Genomic DNA, 21,093 nt, shown 5'->3' on the forward strand with positions numbered 1-21,093 from the left:
GATTTATTTTTTGGCGGCTGCATCTTTGACTTACATAACCGCTCAACTGGCTTTGATCAGCATTGCCCATTAGATCCCAGCAAATCCTACAGATGGGTCCTCCACGTCAAGGCAAAAGCATTTGTTTACATGCCGCTCGCAGTATGTGTGTTTTTAATAAGTTCTCAAAATTAAAACATTTTTGTTCCAATGTACGTGTGTTTGATGCCCAACGTTGCAGCGTGTGTGTTTTATTTCATACAAATGTATATGACGGGACGAGCTGTGGTGTTTTTTTAAAGGGCTGTGATGTGAGCAGGCAGGCTGTTTGTGTAATGCACAGGCCAGCCATCTCCACCTGACAGCGTTTGTGAGTCAGTAAAAATTGCTCGGAAGGAAGGGTTGGCAGAGGAATCCACAGAGCAAAGATGGAAACGTGGAGAGCATGGAGAGCTGCAAAGTGGAGAGGAGGTGGTGTGGGGACAGAGCCAGAGGAGAGCCGACTAGGGGAGAGAAGAGAAGGGGAGTGCAGTTATGTAAAATAGCAAACCTCACGCTGACCTAACAGCCGGCCACGCAGAGATGTAGTGATGTAACCTACACAGACCCGCTGGCATACATCTCATGCTCTCTTTAGCTCACATGTATACAGGGTGAGGCATGTTGACCCTTGAACTTAGGGTTACTTTTTACTTATTATTTGTAGTTTGCCTACTTCAGTATCTTTGTTTAACATTTCTAATGTATATGGATCTATTTGTGTGTCATGTGACATGGCAGATGGTTGCATGGGGTGTGCGGCTATTCTTTTTGCACACTTTGGCATATATTTTGTTCTAGTAACACACCCACATATTCAAAAGAGTTTCAGAAAAAAGAGAAAAATGCCCTTCCAAAGCCCAGGAAAAATCATCTTATCTTATCCGACTACCGGTCCAAAACCCAGTTTTATGCTTTTTTCAAACTATGGATGTTTATCAGTTTTCAGTGAGAGGTGACTTTAAAAATTAAATGTTTATCAAAAATTGGAAAAATTTGTCTTTGTGTTTCAGGACTACATTGATGCCCACCCTGAGACCATCGTCCTGGACCCCCTTCCAGCCATCCGAACTCTGCTGGACCGCTGCAAGTCCTACCAGCTCATCCACAGGATAGAGAGCTGTATGCAAGGTAAGATGTTCCACATAACTAGGTGATCTATGGGAGAGAAGTTTCAGTTTTGTAATTATTGCAATGTTGCAATTATTGAAATTGCTTGCGAAGAGGAAGAAAATGTGTGCTCTGTTTTCATAAAGGCCACATTTGGTAAAATTGGACATGCAAATTCAAACTGTTGACCAGTGACATGTGCTGAGCCTTGGTCATGATGGAACAAAGAGAACAAGAAGTCCAAAATAGAGGAAGCTGTGATATTAACTGTGTCACACTGTCCAATTTTATACCCTGCTCCACAAAAGAGATTCAGCATAACATGCAGTCACTGTTATGAGACAAGATTAAAGGGAACAAATACATTCCTTTTGAAAATGACCAAATGTATTGTAATTTTAATGTATTATCCTGTTAACGGCCGACTGCACCACTACATCACCAAGCTTTCACTACCACTTATTTTAAAAGACACATAAATTTACATTGAGTTACCATTTTATTAGGTCACATCTAAAACTACTGCAGCCTAATACAGTCCTGCAATAAATCCTAACTACATAAAGGTTATTTTTGTTGAAACTGTTTCAGAGAGGTGTTTATTAAATGTTATGCTCATTTTGGCAGCTACAGTTATAGTGCTTTTGAATTATACTGCATAATGCTGAGAAGTGTTTGTGATATTTTGTCCACTCCATTTAAAATAAGGGTAGATTAAATATTAGAAACAGGCGCTGCACATTGGAATATTGGACATCCATAATGTCCATAAAGTTGGATCAAACGGTTTTAACAAAGACTAAGTTCTAGAAACACAGAGGAAGGTAGAATTTACTGCTGTATTCGTAGCGTCCCTGTTAGCTAATTGTACCTGATAACAACTGAGTGTATTTTGCTGTGTCACTTAGCAGTTTGACTATAAAGTCAATACACAGTGTGTCATGGGTCAGATGAAGTAAAAACATCTTTGTTCCACTCCGAATTTTAAATATGCAATAAAAGCAGAAGTTGTTTAAAATAATAAAGGAACTGTTGGTTCCATGGACACTGCCGTCTGCCTTACTTTAACGTGTGTAATATTATTAAATGGACAGAGTTGTGATTACTGCAGGTTGTCTGTCTTTCCTCTTCACTCCCAGAGTGGACACATGGATAACATATGACGGCAGTGTCGCCCCTCGCTTGAATTATGTTACACAATGCTTCCGAGCAGATGTTTAATTCTTGCCGGTTGAGCGCTATCATGATATAATAATTCCTCTCCTCACTTTCACGCAACAAAAGCACCTCTTCATTTCCTCCTGCCTGAACCCAGTATGAACTTGGCTCTGTGTGTTTCTCACTGAAGGACCAGAAGTTGCCTTCTAGTCGCTCCAGCAACACCTTCTTCTGTCACTGAGCCCATAACCTAATCAGCGGACAATGTCTTTTGGCTGGAGGTGGAGAGATTCAGTGACGACAAGAGCACATTCTCTACCCACTCACACTGTAAACACACCTGTGACTCATCCACATTTCCTTTACCCCCATACATGGAAGGGACCATAAACCTTTTAAGTATTACTTCACTGAGCATCCATGACTCTGTGAGGGGTTGCAGTGTGGTGTCACAGCAGAGGATCAGAGGCGTTTCAGCATGTCGGCAGTGTCATTAGCATCTTAAAATAGAACCACAAGAAGATGTCTTTTTTTTCTCCAAACAGACATGATGGCTGTTACGTAACAAAAAGAGTATAAGCTGCATCACTCAGTCACTGTGTGTATTTGGTTTGAAGAGGAAGATGGCTCACTGGCTGCATTTATAGGAAGCTTCTTTCTTTTTTTCACCACTCTGCCTCCATTAATGCAAGTGGTGCTCTCTGCTCACACTTAGACCTGCATACCAAACCTCCCTGACAATTGTGGTTGTCTAACACAAGCATGGAGTGTAAGCCATTATAATCCTGCACCACACCACTGTGATTGTAGGCAAACCAGCATGTGACAGAGTATAAATGTATTTACAGTCAGAAAAAAAAAGAGTAACTGTAAGAACTGGGTTAAGGTTAGAGTAAAATAGAGGATAGTGTGAGAGTGTGGAAAGTGTACCTTGCTTTCTTAGGCACAGCCACTTCCTCGTTCTTATCAGCAGAGGCCATGGAGTCCTGGAGCAGCTGCCAAGGCAACCCAGTACTAAAAGGCCAAGAGAGCCTGCCATGCTTCACAGTCTGCATGACTCAGAATAGTACTCAATAGGAGGAAACACTTGAGCTACGCTTGTGCTTTCTCTGGAAAACCTTATTTTATCACTTGAGTGGTCTCAATGTTAAATGGCCCCAGTCACAGTACATTTAGCTGCTCTGCTCTGTATTGTTTAAATTAATATAAACTTAAGCACAAGTATTAGCTCATCTTAATGTTATGTTTGGTAGAAAATAGCCAGACAAGAGCCACACGAGCACTAATGGATCAGTGTCACTGATTCATAGCTGTGCTTATTGGAACTTTGGCGCTGCTCTGTTGTCCAGCTTGGTTTTGTGTTTCCTATGTGAGCCAGAGCAAGTGTTACTGTAACTGTTTATGTTACTTAGTGGAATCTACTAGTTCCTGTGTATGCGTGAGTTTTGATATCTTGAACTGTTTTTATAGACAGAAACCGTCGTCAAGTCAACTCTTTTGTAAAACGAAAAGCCTCACTCAATGTTTCATCCTTATTCTTCTCCAGCTCATGATAAAAGAATTCTCCTAAATACAAGCGGATTCCTCAGGATCAAACTGAAGTCCTCCTGGGTTTAGTCATATATTAATCAGACTGTCTTAAGGTCCCTGTGCTAATATTAATCCACGCCTCTGCAAGGACCATCATAACAAGTGTCCCGTTTATGCGAGTGATCAATATTTAATCATAGTTGCAGCATGAGAAAGACAAACACTGAGACACTTTAAGACCAAACACTCATCCAAGTCCAACGAGCCAAGTGGACAGACAGGATTGCTCCAACCTGAGTCAATACCCTGCGTGTCAGGTATGATGGTGCTCTGCCGCAATCATTAAAGGATAAATATCTCATCAAAAGAATGTAGGATTTACCTTTAGTGAGAAAACAATGTCATTTTTCTTTTCAAAATAAATGACTCCTAAATGTAATTGGAGCGTAAGCCTCTTAGAGCGCGATATTGAGAATGCCATTACTCTCAGGGCATGGCCGTGTTTGGAGTTCAATTTAAAATATTGAAAATCCTGCTGCTTTGCCTCGGGGGGGGAGGAGGACGCAGAGCGAGAAGTGAGCGAGGATGCTAGGGTTTCTAGGAAACAAGCTCTAAATAGCAACAGGAGAGTTCAGCCTTCCACCTAAACAGCACCACACTTTATGAAGCTTAATGTAACTTGGCTATCTATGTGTGCCAGCAGCTAATGCCTGAACCCAGAGGAAAGAGATGATCTGAATTTTAGGTGTTATAACAGGTCTGTTGAGGAATGTCTTCCCTGTTAATTCTCAGGCACATCAGTGTTCCCCTATATGTTTGGAGTTTATTCATTTGCATGAATATGGTGTAACAGAGTCGACAGATGAGGAAATGCAGCGGATGTCCTGATGGGATAAAAGAAGAGACCAAAACAAAAAGCAGGGTAACTGGATAATGACATTTAAAAAGCATCTCATCGTGGAGTCCTGTAAACGTCGTCCTCGGCTCCACTGGGTCTGCTGCGAGCATGCAGTGTTTAGACAGAGCCAGAGATTGATCCCCCCCACCCTCCTCTTCCACCCCCTCATCTCCAAAGCATCAACCAGAGCCAAGCATGCACGCTATTACAAACTTGGCCACACTGTCTTATCCACCATTCCCTGGTCTCTTTATTATAAATCCCTAACTTGGAGCTTGGAATGTTTTCCGTTTGACAAGGTTTAGATCTTTTGATGGTTTTTTGTTTGACAAAATTTAACGCCATCAGTCTTTGGGAACACAGTGATGTAATGGGGATATTTTCCCTACCAGACTGTTTTCTGAAAGACATTATGCTGCTATTCCTGTCCTGGTTAAATAACAGCAGTATGACAATCATGGCTGTAGCCAGTGCAGAGATGACTGATGGGTAACCCTCCAGGCTTCCCACTGCAAAAAGTGACTGGTTGCAAGAGCCAACGCTGGAATAGATCCAGCGGCACAGGGAAAGGTTATAGAGCTCAGAACAAGTATCTGCCTGTGAGAGAGAATAGGAGTTTTCTGTGTTCGACTGTCATGTAACAGCAAAAAATAGAAACCTTTTGAACAATGCTAGATCTGTTTTGGCCTCCTTTTGAAGATGCAGATTTATTCCTTTTTTGAAGTAAAAGTGAAATTGTTCCTATTAGGAAATTAGTTCTGTACAAAGTGGTCAAAGCACATGTTCAGCTGCAGGGCACATCAGTAAGGCAGATACTGTAAGGATTATTCCAGGTTATATATCTTAGGTCTTGTTACCATAGCTGTGATCTTGATTTATATCAGATGTGATTACATATGTTCTCACCAGGCATTGAGGAGATATTAAAATGTGGCAACGTTTATGCAATAAAATCAGGCAGGTTGTACCCAAACCACATCATAGGTCAAACCGAAAGAGATTGTACCTGAATAATAATCCTCATTTCACAGAAAACCTGTTCATGCATAACTATGGCAAGTAAGGTCAGGACAGGTCAAAGTTGAACCTGGGTGGTAATCTGTAAACCCTGATGTTCTTTATGTCTACAACATAAAAAAACAGACTAAAAATAGAAAGAATTTATATAAATATGTAGAATAACACAAGGTGCCAATTCTAATATATGATGCAACACATGAAAGAAAGTGTAGGGTGACTGTTGCTGTTATATAGATTTTAAGCAGTGCAAAGGCTTGAGTAATAATTCTCCCCTTAATTTACTCTTATTTACTCTACCTTGGTTTTTATTTAAAACCTGACTGATCACCTGACTGCTCGTGTTCATTGTCCTGTTGGAATGTGGCCACATTCCCCAATCTCAGCAATTTGCTTGATCTGTACAATGTAGGGCTGTTACAAGTAATATCATTATCAATTTGATTTGCCAGTTATTTTCTCAATGAATTATTTTCTCTATGAAATGGTAAAAAAATGCTCATTAGAATTTCAAAATCAATAGAATAGCCAGACAATATTTAATTTAGTATCACTGAGAAATCACGGACAATCACATTTAAAGTAAATCTTTTGGTTACAAACTATTAATCGATTATCAAAATGGTTGCCAATTAATTATCTGTCAATTAATTATTCAATTGTTTCAGCTGTAGTACAGTATTATTATTATTACCAATAGGACTGATGGCCAAAGCTGCAACAATAGACTGCAATTATCCCTTAATGATAGTCACGACTACACCATTGTGCAGCTCTGACTCTGGACTACTGTATGTGATGCTTTATCACCTCACACAGCAGCAGCTGGGGCTGGTGTTTCTAGGACCGGCTCTACAGCTTAATGTCACTTCAGAAGTTTCTGTGATAACTTTTTTTGCTTTTGTGGGTTTTCCAAAAGTTATTGTGTGTATCTGCACTATCTGGCTGCTTTGGGAGCTGTAGATGTGTGTGGGGCCCAGTGTACACCCAGAGTTCAGCACTCAGCACTGGAGTAAATGTAGGCAAATGAGATTCTCCTGACCTCAGCACTAGCAGGAGCAGAGAGCCCTGCCACTGCTGAGGCCCACAGCACACAAAGACCGGCGTGTTTCTATTGTGTTTTTGTCATTAGCAATTTGCCAGCTCTTGGTTTGGCCCCCTCGCTGATTTCCTGTGGTGATATCTCCAACCAACTGCCTTATCACCCCTATGTACCTACTGTAGAGGGGAAATTACAGAAAGCAGAACATTAATATAGCTGCGTCTTGAGCCCTGATATGGTGAAGTATGACGGAGCTGCAGGATGTTTGTTATTTTCAGTCTTATCGGAACTGACTGAGCTGCCGCCACAGGATGTGATGTAAAAATATGATGTAAACAAACATGATGTGATGTAAGAACATGGTGGAGATAGGTGGGAAAGAGGCTGAAGTGTTTGTTCAGTCCTCAATTATGTTTAACGAAAGAATGGCTGAGTTTGTATTGTTTAATTAACTACTTGTTAGACGTTATCTATCACATCTGTCAGTCAGGTGATGTATCTGATGACTCTAGAATGTCCTCAGCTGGTTTGACTTCGTCTGTAGTTCCTCATGAGATTGTGTGTCTTCCTGTATTTCAAAATTTTCCTGTGTGTGTGTGTGTGTGTGTGTGTGTGTGTGTGTGTTTGGGAGGAGCAGAAGGGCCTGGCAGCTTTCTGCTTTATTTATTTGGACAGGAGTCATTTGTCCCCCTGGGCCTCAGATGGCCTCTGCTGTGTTTGTTGTTTAAACCTGTCACAAGGATGAAATATAAATGTATAAATTAAATACACGGCCAAATCAAGTTAAATAAGGTGTGTCCGCATACGTGAGAGACTCATCTGCTCCCCGTGTTGGAACAGGTCTTGAGCATTTTTACTCAGGCTACAGTAGGATGTGCTGCCCTTCATTTTTTCGTAAGTAGGCTATGGATGATAACAGAAAGAATAGCTTCGAGTGCTGCTATTTTTAGGAAAAAACAAGGCACATAAATCACTGTCTAATGAAGCTGTTCACCAGGGAGCAAAGACTGACATTAAACCTGTTAAATTAAATGTTACACTAAAACAAAATGTGTTTTCTTAACCAGCAGTCCTGACCTTACCAAAGCATAAATTACACCTTTTTGTACATGAACTATAGTTCAGATTGTGGCCTTCCTCTTTCTGTGTCCACGCATGTAGTTAGTGAATTGATGAAAATGTGTGTTCAAGGGTCATCTGAAACTATCAGTTGATTGACAGATCAACAAGACAACGATGCATGTTTATATTTTATGTCATCGCACATTTGAAGATGGTGATGCCACTTTTTACCATTTCTTGTTCAATGTTATATACCAGAAAATCATTTAATTATTAAAAAGAAAAGTGTATTTCTCTCTCTTTCTATAAGCCTACATTAGAAAAAATATCTGACATTTGAATTATTTTGCTGAGACTCTTAACTCTACTATTTCCCTCCACATTCTTTTACTTCTCTTTTTATTAGATGAGAGGATTTGCTCTCCTCCATTCATGGTCCTGAACACAGACTGTAGTCCAGATGTGCTGGAGCAGATCAAGAGGCAAGGACTCACATTCCCCTTCAGTAAGTTTTTTTTATTTTTTTTTATTCCAGTTATCCTCTAGATATTGACAGCTTAAATCTATTTTCCATATACATTATTTAGACCTGCTGTTGTATTGTTAACCACTAATAGTATATTGACAGTAAACTTCATAACTGCTTTTCAGTAAGTTTCTTGCAAGTCAGGTTCTTGCTAAATTCTGTTTTCCTCACCTTTATTTCTTCTTCAGTTTGCAAAACACGGGTGGCTCATGGAACCAACTCCCACGAGGTAAGAGGCCACAGGGCTCAGAGGTCACCCACACCTCCACAGTTTGCTTTGTGTAAGCAGTGACACTTTTCCTGTCACACGATTGTCATTTAACTCAAGTCCAAACAACAAAATCAGATAAAGTGCTGTACCTTGTGTATCTCTCTGTGTGTCAGCTGAAATCAATATCCCTGTCAGACTGGCCAAATAGTCTTCATTCCTCCGCGCTCACTGAGTTGAATTAAGTTAGGACTTAACTAGACTTGTTTCTGAAAGTGCCTGTTGGTTTCAACATGGGCTTTGATTGATGAACATTTTCCTTTTTTAAGTTTAGACGTGTCATTTACGGTGTGTCCTCCTGTTCACAGATGGCCATTATCTTCAGCGAAGAGGACCTGAATGACGTGAAGCCCCCTTGTGTGATCCAGAGCTTCATCAACCACAACGCAGTGCTCTACAAGGTGTTTGTGGTGGGAGACTCCTACACTGTGGTGGAGAGACCTTCACTGAAGAACTTTCCTGCTGGACCAGCAGGTAAGCAGTCAGACAGATGGCGAGAGAGAGAGACTGGTAGGAAAGTCCAAGGGCTGCTAACAGGCACATTGGCCAGACTGTACAAGTTGCACAGCTTCTCCAAATTACCCAATAAAATACCTCATAAAATGGCTTTATAGTCCCAGCGATGGGACCTGTTCGCCCTTTTAAGGATTGCAATTGAGGTTAGCCCTGTTGGTACACGCTGTTGAAAATAAACAAGAGGAGCGGTGTTTTTCCCCATGAACATGTCGGAAACCTTACCCATGATGCAGCCTTGAATACGGGGGTTGTCCCCATACACAAGCGACTCCGGTATTTGCATGCGATACAGTAGAGGCCCTCATGCAAACCAGGTTTCACCATCAGTGCAGTGGGCTGCTTTGTTTAACAGTGCAGAGAGAACAGTTGCTTTCAGCCTGGAATGCTGAGTGGTGCAGCAGAAAAGCACAACCCTTGTCAAACACATAAAGCAACATACCACAGTGTTAAATCTGCACAGCATTTAGGATCACTGTGCTGTGCAGCCCTTCAGCTATACATTGTGTTTTTTTATCCGCTAAGTGAAGGGGATAGGCTGGATGAAAAGAGCGAGGTATGAAGATAAAGAGAGGTAGGAGTTAGTGTTTGGAAAGAACTTAAAATAACGGTGTGAGAGATGTCCCCTCCAGCCTTCCTTCCCATGCTTCTGTCGAGTTAAACTGGTGTTTGTTCATCCAGTCTAGGAATGAACAAGCCCATCCGCGTAACACTTCATTACCACGACCCTCTACAAGCCGAGGGGCATATTTATTTTGACAGTAGTGGAATTTACTTTTCCCCTCCGCTCTCCGCCCCCTCTTCCTTCCCTCTAACACTCTATAATGTTAATCACTACAATGATAACAAAGAAAAAAGGGGCCAATAAATTGTGCAGTTCATCCTCTCACATTTATCACTCCTTCAAAGAGATTCCCTCACCGGAGGCAAATAACTTACACACTGTTTTTATTCCAAGTCATGTTGAACACTCACCACGGCATGGTTATGACTAAGAGGGTTCAATGATTGATGACTTCACACCAGGATGGTGTAGTTTAGGTTTCTGTTTCTTTTATGCCAGTTGGTAGAACCAGCAAACGAATGCATGACTTTAGTACATTTCTGTTTCCTCATTTTGTAGTGTAACCAGTTGAGCTTTGCTGCCACCTAGTGCCTGAGATGAGAAACGTATATAGACATTTGTTTTGGAAAAGCACATCAAAGTGTAGTCAAAACATTTTAAAATTCAACCTCGCTTTTTTTCCTGTTTCCTTTTCAGACAGGAAAGCAATTTTCTTCAACAGCCACAATGTTTCCAAACCAGAGTCTTCCTCAGATTTGACCACGGTATGTCCAAAATATCACCGACTGCTTCCTCATGCGATGTCCCATTATGAGCTTTGTTGCTAATATGCTTGAATGTGTTATGTTTGTCTCAGAGAGAGAACGTAGAGGGCGTGTCTCAGCCACCCAGTGACGATGTCATCAGAGAGTTGTCCAGGTCATTGCGGGAGGCACTGGGCGTGTCCCTGTTTGGCATCGACGTCATCATCAACAACCAAACAGGCCAACATGCTGTCATTGACATCAATGCATTCCCTGGTAGGTCCAGCCTCCCATCCACAGGGGTGTGTTGCATTTTATTTGGTCATCTTGTTCATTTATTCTGCCCATTAAGCAGATAATAACCTTCACAGGCCTCTTTCTATGAGGAACTGGTTCTCAGGTGTCCCTCTTTCAGAGAGATGCAGTGATATCATTGTTTTGTGCTTCTAGTTCCACTGAAATGAATACCTCTCCCCTGTCACCTGTGTAAATATGTATAAGTGACTAAAGCAGTGATTCCCTTACAAAACAGCAAATGTTAGCAATTCCACCAGAGACATTTCCCTGTTAAATATCAGAAACACAACATTTAAACTTAAATTACTGAAATAAAATGAAAATGTATGTAGCAGAGCTTTGTGTTTTTTCTCCTGTCTTCTCCCATAAATCCTCTCACAATTTATCCTTGTAAACATTTGGCATATGGTCAGAAGCTGAGTTAGCTGATTTACTGAACGTCCCCCTGTTTTCTCAGGTTATGAGGGCGTCCCAGAGTTTTTCAATGACCTCCTGAACCACATCACCAGCGTGCTCCAGAGCCACAACCCAGACTTCGCCCCTGCCAGCGAGCAGCCCAAAGGCCTCCCAGTGAGTACCACGGTACCCAACGCCGCCCCACCGGCCCCCGGCTGCTGCAGCATGCTGGGAAAAGAGGCCAGCGGCAGCCCCTGGATCGTAGAGGGCGACGGAGGGCTGAAGGGCCCGCGTCAGAGACTGGGCTGCAACTCGGCCATGTCGCCTAACTTCCAGCAGCACTGTGTCTCCACGATAGCTACCAAGGCTTCCTCCCAGTGACTGATCCCCTGCCCCCCACTCCGTTTGATCCCTGAACAAAAAAACGGATGACAATGGTGACAATAATAATGAATAATAATCATAATAATTATGATGTTAATGATGATAATATATCTAATCAAAAAACAACCCTTTTCCTATATAGTTATTGAAAATGATGATGATTGGGTGTAAGCTTTTTTCTCTCTGCCTTTTTGTATTTTTCGTTTTGTCTAATGAGACTTAACAGTACTGTAATGTGAACTTTTGGGAACTTTTGCCTAACAGCTGATTTTATTATTTTCTTGTGTGAGTGCTCTGTAATGAAAGGGTCCAGGTGAGGTAGCTAATGGGAATGGCTGAATCAGGACTGGAGAAAGACGTGCCACTAGATGTGCAATGTATGATCCGTTGTATCTCGCACACACACAGACATAAACACACACACACACACACATACACAGGTACGTCTACATTGTGCCGGTGATGTGTGTTTGTGAAATTCTGGTCAATACCACTGACTCCTCTTCACAAAGAGAGGGGTAGAAAAGGTGGCTGGACATTTGAACACTACTCCACAGATCCCGGGGCTGCTATGTGACTGTGGCCAACCGACTGGCTGAGGACATAATGAGTCCGCACATGAATGACAAAGATAGTTTTTTGGGTTTTGTTGGCTTGAACAAAAACCATAAGCCGTTTACTTTTCTGAGTGCCATCAAATTTACTTCAAGAGTAGCAAGGACACCGGCAGAGAAAAAAAACCCATTATCTTCACAGGTTAAAAAGAAGAAAGTAGATCTCCATGAACATGTGACCAAGTTTTTTTTTTTTTTTTAATGATTGTTGTTGCACCAATGTTTATAGGTGTTTGAGTGGTTTAGTGTATGTCAAATGCCGGATGTTAGGCTTTCAACAAACAAAACTGCGTCCTTGTTTGAGTCCCAGTTAAGAGTCGCTCCAGTGCAGGAAGACTAGGATCACATTCCTTTTTGTGTTTGTGGAAGTTTCCAGAGAATTCCATCATTTCTTTTTCAGAATTCCAGTGGGATCGTTGTGAGATTTCTCTCATCACTTCGTGGGTTTTGCAGTCTCCTTAAACAGACTCTCCACGTGTCTTCTGTGCTTGTATCTGTAACGTGAGCAAACTACTCTCCTGAGGCCAACTTGACCTATCAACAGACTTGGGGCTACTATGTAGCTTGTCACTTTTTATTGATTTGATCATCAGAAAATCTAATTTTCCACTAAAATTAAGGTTAAAAGTGTTTGAATACCCAATTTGGGTATTAAATATGTCGATGCCATTAAATGACAACGGGTCTAGATAATTGAGGAACTTGTTTAACTTTATTAGCTCTCGTTTAATTTCACTTTAACCGCGGTTAAAGAAACCTTCAGTCCAGTCGATTCATGTGCTTCAAGCCTAAATTCTCCGACCTGTCTTCTGTTCCAGCTGCTGTATTTGTCACATGTTAACATCATTTGGAGGGGAAGTGGGGGAGAGAAGGTCCAGCTCTTGTTCCCAGTGTTCACTGTGAGATTTTTTTACTCCAATTTTGTTAATATCTTTGTCCTGATATCTACTAAGAGCTACTTTATTTTATTGAGATTTTATGGGGAAAATGTTTTATATAAATGAAATGAAAGCATGAGATGTTTTTGAACAAACAGTGGAAACTTACTAGAGGTATAGTAAAAATGCTGGGTCCAGGTGGTGTCAAAGGGACAAATGAGCTTGTGGTTCATGCTGTTGTCTCCCTCTAGCATCTAGTGGGAAGGAGTGCCAACCTGCAGCGCATACAGATTATTGCATTCCCCTGAGCCTGCTTCTACTCTTGTCCCAGAGAGCTCCCTCTAGCTGTTTCATTTCCTCCATCAGTATCCGAGGTAACTGACTGTCCCCTTGCTGTGATCGTAAATAATAGTGTCAGCGCAGCCATCTCACCAGCATCTCTCTGGGACAGAGGAATACCAATGATATTCTGAAAAGTGCTTTTCACCAGACACTTCCTATTGTGAAAATATTACTACAACTCGGTTAATATCTTGTTTTCATTTTCTACAATTTGAGTGTCATGAAGCAGTAAATTCAAGATATAAAGGTTTTGCAGCAGGTTCACGGGAACCTTTCACATCCTTGTACCCCCCTTGATTCCTCATCTAGAAATAGGGGCAAAGTTAAGGGTGTGTCCCTGTTCTAGGCTGATATGTGTACACCACTATATTGTGTGTCCTATGTTGTGTTCCTTATCGTGCTTCTAAATGGGAAATAAATGGTTAATCCTACCCGTGGTCATTTCTGCAACCCAGACAGCGTCATCATGCTCCCGGCTTCCACCTGAATGTTTACGTCTTGGGTGTCTTGTACAGTACGTGTATATATGCCTAGGCTTACATCCGTACAGTATGTTGTTTTGTATCAGTTCTGTAATTGAGAGGAATCCACAATTTTGTGACCTTTTTTTAATTAAATGGCCAAAACAACAAGGCAAAATAAACATGTAAAAACCTTACCTGGCTCTATTGAATTCAGCTTTTGTTGTCCCCGACTGATCATTTATGAGTCGATGCCATCTTTTCCAGTGTTTCATGTAGAATATCACCCACAACTTGAGACCACAAGCCAAAATGTCTTGTAATTCTGCTCAATGCGCAATCTACATCTGCATGTGTATGAGCTTATCTGATGTATTACATTTTTGTATTACTGAAACCATAAGGTAGCTCTTTATACTTTAATTTCTTTCATGAATATATCAAGTGCACCCAGCCTCCAGATGTTTATTGCCTCAGCATTTACAAATCGCACATTTCATAGAATTGGAGACACAGTAAGTGACACACATGTCATAACACAAACAAGGCAAACAGAGATGCTATACAAAATGGTCGCTTATTAAAATAAAATATATCTTTTCATAATCTTAATTTTCTGTACATGTAAAAAAACAAAAAACAATGATATATTTACAAGAACACCAGACAAAAGTACAAAGCTATCTAATGCTACTTTGTGTTCCCTGCCAGACCACTGTGCTGCTGGGATGTTTTTTTTTTTTTTTAAACACACTGTTAATGAGATTGTAGGTGATGCGGTGTTGGGTTGGCCAACAGTCCCAGGATGGTGGAGAGACAGTGCAGCTTTTCCTTGACGTGCTCTGGCAACTTCTCGTTCTCCTTATACCTGTGAAGAAGACAAACATCAGTGAGAGCAGCTCAAACTGTTACCTCTACAGTCCTGCACAAATATGAAATAACATACTGTAGCTAATAAACACACTTACACACACACAAACACACAAAGTGATAGAACACATTTCAGAACATGGTTCATACCTGGTGATCTTCCCCTCTGGAGACGTGTAGGTGATGCAGGAAACTCCGGCCTGAACCACCAGCTGAGACCCGTCATTGAACTGGACCCACACCTCTCCGCTCGTCAGCTACAGACACAAAAACAGAGATTCAGCCTTTCAAATCACACACAATTCCTGTGCTGAATATAGAATATTAGGTTTATTTTTAATTTCTCAATTACCTGTGATGCCCAACCAACATTGGGCACAAAAATCGATTTAACCACTTTTCCTGTGCTTTGTCCCAGGTCCTGTCGCACTGGGGAGCTTTTCTTATTCAGACTGGCTGTGGTGAAGTCAGACCCGTTATAGGAGATCATCTGGGGGAAAAAATAATAAATAAGACAAATTTCATCATAGTCAGCTGTTTAAGCCATCTGTTCATATGTCCTGAAGCATAGGGCAGCAGTTCTCAACTGTCTCACCTTGGGACCCACATTTCCCAATGGTCATTAGGACGCAACCCACTTTTATAATACGGCTAGATACACTATGTCATCTTTTTTTAAACATAAAATAGAAACATAATTATAACAGAGTATAAAAATCACAACAGTTATTTTTACACACAAAATAATAAGGCCTACAATAATAGGGCTTATTCACTTAAAAGACATTTGTGGAAGCTTTCCTGTATAAAAGACATCAGATAGCTAAGCATTTAAAATAGAAGTGTTTTATTTTGTGACCACACTAGTTGAGAAAGCATGGTGTAGGGTTGTGAGACACTCACTGAAGGAGTGATTTGTGGAGGTTGAGGAGGTGAAGCTGTATCAGGAGGAACTGCGTGAGAGGGCAGGGTCGATGAGCCTGGGGAGTCTGGGTTGACAGGTCTCCTAGGTACACAAAAATAACAAACATCAGCCACACAAGGCAAGGAAGACAACAATAACACCAAGAATATACAAAAACCAGATGCTCCCTCTCACCTGCCGATAGTTATGGGGAAGAAAGGGACGCTCTTGGTGCTGCGTTGCTCCTCTGCTGTGATGGCGGCCTCCAGGGACAGACACATGCTGTGACCCTCGTCAGACAGCTCCACATACAGCCTGCTCTCTGGGCTCAGGCCATTCAGCCCCACTTCGCCCTTCACCGTGTACGACTTCCCGCTCTTCTCCACCACGCGCACCAGCTCTGACGTCTTGTGGGTCTTTGCTCCTACACAACGTGAGTATTTATGGCGCATTACATATTAACTCAGAGAATTAGTGCAGCCTCTCCCTCAGTAGGGTCACATGTTTCAACATACACATTTGACTCACCATCATAAAAGCAAACTTCCAGGTCTGCATTCGGAGAGTTCTCCATCAGCATGACCTTTGCGTACTTGGTGTAAAGGGTCACTTTTGGAGTCTTGGATTTCACAAGCTGCACAAACTTGGAGGCGTACTGGTACTTCTTCCAGTATTTTTCTGTAAGAAAAAACAATTCATTAACATCTAATTTCAATTATACAAACTGATGTTACTGGGTGTCAAGCAACTGTCAGAATACCTGGAAGGTCCTTGTAGCTACAAATCAGAATATCTTCTGGAGGAGCGGGAGGACAGTCCAAGACAGGAAAACCCTTTCCACCATTAGGCTGGTATATTGTCACCTACAAGAGATGATAGTAATAAGCTATATATTATGTCATTCCACCAGCCTTATGTCATTATGTTGCTATACTAGCCCCTACCAGCCACACATGGAAGGTGTAGGAGAGATTCTTTAGAGTTCAATAGAGTGAGCTCACCATTGAACCATCACCGGAAATCCGAAGGACTTCTTTCACCCTCTCTTGGCCGCTGTGGCATTTTAACAGCTCCATGCACACTTCACCCGTGTCCAGGATGCTCACCTGCAAGAAATTCAAGAAAAATAAATTAGACATGAATAATTACACAGTGAACATTATCAGATAATAAAAGGTATGAGTAATATCTTACAACAGCGTTTTTGGTCTTCTGTCTGATAGGCTTCAGTCTGGACGCACACAGGGGCGGGACTACGTCTCTCAGCGTTTTCTTCTCCACGCTGGGCTTTGCCAAAGGAAGCTTTGACTCTCTGACATGAGGAGGTTGGAATTCTGCTCCGGGTATGTTTTCCCTGTACGAGTCAGAGTTGGAGGGAAGGTTGTGGTGCATGTAGTGCTGGTTGTGGTGAGGGTTTACACCTCGGCCCGACGGCTTGTCTGTCCAGGAATTGTGAACCCCTAAAGGTCCTCTGCTGCTGTGGAAGCTGCCGCTGCTGCTGTGAGCGCTGCCATCTGCGGGCTTGTGCCCAGAAGCTGAGAAATAAAATATTTGTGGGTTTGTGGGTAGGATGGGTTTAATTAAGTTAAGAGGGATCCATTTTTAAATCCTCAGTGATAAAACTGAGGTAACAATGCTGAAATCAATCGCATACGCACAGATAATCAAAAAGCAAAAAACAATCAGTTTTACCTTCATTATTAAGCCAATTTGTAACTCCCTCGAGGTCTTGAAATTGCAAGTTTGGTGGAGTCTGTGTGGATAATGAATACCCAGAACTGAAACAGAAAGTGCAGTCTTTAGTTAGTCTCATTAAATTTGTAAAAAATGAATAGAAGAAGATCATGAATAGATAGACTTCTTACTTTGCGGACTGTTTGACAGGGGGAGAGGGGAGCCTTCCACGCTCTGAAAATGGATGTTGACTTGAGGACATGGGAAAGACTGGTCTTCCTAAACCAGTCAGAGTCTCCTCTGAGTGGCATCTCCCAAGTTCAGCGTGACCCAGCCCCTGGGCTGATGCTGAAGAGCCGGAGCGATCTGAAGAGTGCGCCCTCCTCAGGTAACGAGAATGAGGCTGTCCGTTCTCACCACCATGAACCCCCCTGCTCCTGCCCTCTCTGTGAAATCTGTCCGCCAGATGCTGCTGCTGCTGCTGCTGCCGCCACTGGTCTCCGTCCTCAAAACAGGCGCTGCTGGGTTGGTGTGGAAGACTTGGAATGGGCACCATGCGATTAGGCAGCGCAGAGCCAATCATGTGCCCGGCTCTCCTCTGGAGGCGACTGCCGCTGCTGGCTGAGGTAGAGGAGGTGCAGGCTGTGGAGATGGTGGCAATGCCGCTGTCCATGGATCCATCATCGCCCATTCCCAGCTCCTTTGTCCTGACCAGCAGGCTCTGGGTCATAAACGGGTGGTCCAGCACGGCAGAGAGGCTGGGCCTCTGGTTGGGGTCCCTCTGCAGCAGCTGATGGATCAGGTCCTGAGCCTCTAAAGAAACATGGCTCGGCATTTCATATTCCCCAAGAACCACTTTAGACAGGGTGTGCTTGACTGTGTCCGTGTCAAACGGAGGACGACCCATCAGGAAGGCGTAAAACATGCACCCCAGGGACCAGACATCTGATTCAAGACCATGAGCACTGCGAGTGGCCACCTCCGGGGAGATGTAGTTTGGTGTCCCACACATGGTGAAGTGCTTTTCATTTGGGAGTTTGAGTTGAGTGGCCAGGCCAAAGTCTGCTATCTTAATGTTCATGTTGCTGGTCAGCAACAGGTTTGACAGGGTCAGATCTCGATGCAAGATGCCATGGGTATGTAAATACAGCATTCCCTTCAATATTTGATGCATGAAATGTCTTGCTGTGGAACAAAAACAACAAGAACATTTTTACAAAATTGAACCTCACTAAAACATTTACCGCAAAATATTTCCTATTTAACTTTTAGAGTAAAATAGTTCTGTATGACCTTCATCCTCAGAGAAAGGCATCGTCCGCTCTTTAAGGTACCGACTCATCTCTCCATTGTGGCACATCTCCAACACCAAGTACACATAGTTGCTGTCCTCAAAGTAGTTGTACAGCTTAAATAAAGACAGGATACATAATACAGTATTATTGATCATGTCAAAGTGAGAATAAAGAAAAATTGCAAACAAATGTAGAACACATGTGACTGGATTGGATTCTAAACTAATTTTGCTGTGGTCCAGAAAAGTTGTACCAGTGGCACAAGTAAAATATGACAAAGTGTACAGACAAAGCAAAAGAGCCTGCTCTCCTCAATCTTCAAAGACATACTGATGACCAACCCGAAAATGAAGTGAAGTGGAAAAAAAGTGGAAGAGCAGCTATAACACTGAACAAAGTAATTACAGGAGGTAGGGGCAAGTTGTCCACATTACATTACCATGACGACGATAACACAATGCTGATATACACAGACTGAAACAAAGCCGACATACGCAGATTTTGAGGAGCAACTGTAACTGTAGAGGGGCTTTTTTTATGTTTTCCTTTAACTGCATAGCTGGTACATTGTGAAGTCTGTTTCTACTTAAAGTAACAGAGAATAAAAAAATCTAAGAGGGAACAAATAAGTGCCACAGCAGACTATATATAGTGTAATAATAACAACTCACAGTAGTCCGTCCCAAGACATGAATTGTGTCCAGCCAACGTTACCTCAAGTATTGAAGGATGTTTCAGTCTGCACTGAATCTCCACTTCATTTGTCACACGCTGGACCATACCAGCTTTTTGCATTGCTTTTTTGTCAATCTGCAGGGGAGAACAACAGAGATAATTATACACCTGCCACTCGCAGCATCAACGTGTAATCTGGAACAGGCCGGGGCCCAGGCACAGTGATTGGGTCTGGTGCCTAATAGTCAATCTGTCCCCCACAAAGACAGCAAACCACCTCATTTGTGGGGAGTCGAGGGACCACAAGGAGCCCCTGGGAGGCAACTAAAGACTAATAATCCAACAGTTCCCGTTCACACTTCAACTGTCAGTCGCTGGTAACAGCTTGGGTTTACATTAAAGGTAAAGCGTGCTATAATTACCTCACATCACTGACTAAGATAAACGGTGGGTGAGCAATTCTTACCGTTTTGATGGCGACCTCCAGACCAGTCTTTGCTGATTTTGCCCTGTAAACACATGCAAAGGAGCCTTTTCCCAGGAGGGTGAGGACCTTAAAGTCCTACACGAGAAGACAGAAAAAGAAACACTGAGTTTTACACACAATACATTGTATTTGCAGAGAAATATAACTATGATATCAGATTTTAAAATAATACTATTTTGATCCCATGACAGACAGGATCTTTAAAAGCACGATACCTCGATCCTGAGCTCCTGAGCATAAGACAAACCCCTCTCCTTATCTCTGCTGGCTTGGGTGCCAGCAGAAAGGTTTTGGAAGTAATAGTGAATAACTTGATCAAACATCGTCCCTCTAGCCTGCGACATGCTGGGTGTGAAGGTAAAACAGACAATCCAGCATCTAACGACTTCACATAGGAGAAATACTCCCACAACAAACGTTAACTGTCAAACAAGCCACCAACACCTGACGCTGTCATTATGGCCAACCAAATCCTTTAATTATCCCGGCTCTCCTCCCGCTAACGAGGACCACTTGTATCCGTTTCCAAGCAGCATGCTGAATTACCAAACCGACGCACAAACAACAACTTTGTCCCTGAAGAGTGAGGGTGAGGTTACACACATGCAACATAATGCTGATAACACTGACAATAACAATAACAATAATACTTAAACTACTACTAATAATAACAATAATAATACCAACCTTAACAATAATAATAATAATACAAACCTTAATAATAATAATAATAATAATAATAATAATAATACCAACATTAATAATAACAATAATAATACCAACCTTAATAATAATAATAATAATAGCAAGTTTAACTTAAGACAAACACGACCACTTTCAGAACATATAAAACGATTAGAAACGAATCGTTAGCTAACGTTAATGCTAATGTTATTGGCTAGTTAAATGGCGTTAACCTAACTTAGTACCACATTAGCGGATAGTTAAACCGTGGATATATTTCAGTTAAGGTTAAATGTATCAAATTGTATGATTTTTTAAAAACACTTTCATCGTTTCTGTGTGGCGACAAACACCGCGTTCAACTATCAGTTTGGTTGACAGCCGTAACTTTAATGCTAGCTGACGATGCCGGAGTTATAATGAAGTTAGCTTGTGGGCGTTAGCGCCACAAAAACTCACCTCAATTTTATCGCCGATCGAAACACTCATCGTGTCTGGTTTTCGTCTCGCAGACGCATGCAGCTTTGTAAAAATATTCCACAGTCGGGTGAGTGCATCGATAGTCGGTACATGAGTCCTCAGAGGGCAAATAAATGTTGTTCTTGTGTTCCCCTCCAAAACTTTGTCATTTCTTCCATTTTGAAAATATCCGCCCGTTACTCCCGTGGCCACGTCACGCGTA

At 42.0% G+C, this 21,093-nt stretch overlaps 2 protein-coding genes across 3 annotated transcripts in view; one reads left to right on the forward strand and one right to left on the reverse strand.

Annotated features, from left to right (window-relative positions):
- The window catches only part of itpk1b (inositol-tetrakisphosphate 1-kinase b), a 29,217-nt gene extending 15,198 nt beyond the window's left edge, over positions 1-14,019 (forward strand). Inside the window, exons 5-11 of the mRNA XM_051389129.1 lie at positions 1,032-1,149; positions 8,242-8,340; positions 8,550-8,590; positions 8,938-9,103; positions 10,404-10,471; positions 10,564-10,726; positions 11,205-14,019. Coding sequence (XP_051245089.1) covers positions 1,032-1,149; positions 8,242-8,340; positions 8,550-8,590; positions 8,938-9,103; positions 10,404-10,471; positions 10,564-10,726; positions 11,205-11,524 — 975 coding nt within the window. The 3' untranslated portion in view covers positions 11,525-14,019. The remainder of the gene's footprint in view (positions 1-1,031; positions 1,150-8,241; positions 8,341-8,549; positions 8,591-8,937; positions 9,104-10,403; positions 10,472-10,563; positions 10,727-11,204) is intronic.
- Positions 14,020-14,262: 243 nt separating this feature from the next.
- On the reverse strand, positions 14,263-21,079 carry plk4 (polo-like kinase 4 (Drosophila)). Of its 2 annotated transcripts, none has more exons than XM_051389115.1 (15): positions 20,871-21,079; positions 19,707-19,802; positions 19,280-19,375; positions 18,564-18,678; positions 17,462-18,455; positions 17,289-17,374; positions 16,791-17,131; positions 16,598-16,702; positions 16,357-16,459; positions 16,125-16,274; positions 15,792-16,020; positions 15,596-15,698; positions 15,045-15,182; positions 14,843-14,949; positions 14,263-14,690 (listed from the first exon to the last, which is right to left on the reverse strand). In XM_051389115.1, exons 1-15 carry the CDS (start codon positions 20,898-20,900, stop codon positions 14,579-14,581), a joined length of 2,805 nt encoding a protein of 934 aa, XP_051245075.1. In that variant the 5' UTR covers positions 20,901-21,079; the 3' UTR covers positions 14,263-14,578. The 2 variants fall into 2 exon arrangements, with proteins under 2 accessions (XP_051245075.1, XP_051245064.1); XM_051389104.1 differs by lacking the exon at positions 20,871-21,079 and adding an exon at positions 19,943-20,241.
- Between the last annotated feature and the right edge of the window lie 14 nt (positions 21,080-21,093).

The sequence above is a fragment of the Dicentrarchus labrax genome, unplaced genomic scaffold, assembly GCF_905237075.1.
Source record: "Dicentrarchus labrax unplaced genomic scaffold, dlabrax2021, whole genome shotgun sequence".
NCBI classification, from domain to species: domain Eukaryota; kingdom Metazoa; phylum Chordata; class Actinopteri; family Moronidae; genus Dicentrarchus; species Dicentrarchus labrax.

Bases quoted from the DNA above. Each gene is read 5' to 3' on its own strand.
- plk4 (XM_051389104.1), bottom strand. From the start codon at position 20,071: ATGTCGCAGGCTAGAGGGACGATGTTTGATCAAGTTATTCACTATTAC. The intron at 18,679-19,279 runs GTAACGTTGGCT...TCTTTATTTAAG, and splicing joins AACATCCTTCAATACTTGAG to CTGTACAACTACTTTGAGGA. The intron at 16,460-16,597 runs GTGAGCTCACTC...CATCTCTTGTAG, and splicing joins TTTCCGGTGATGGTTCAATG to GTGACAATATACCAGCCTAA.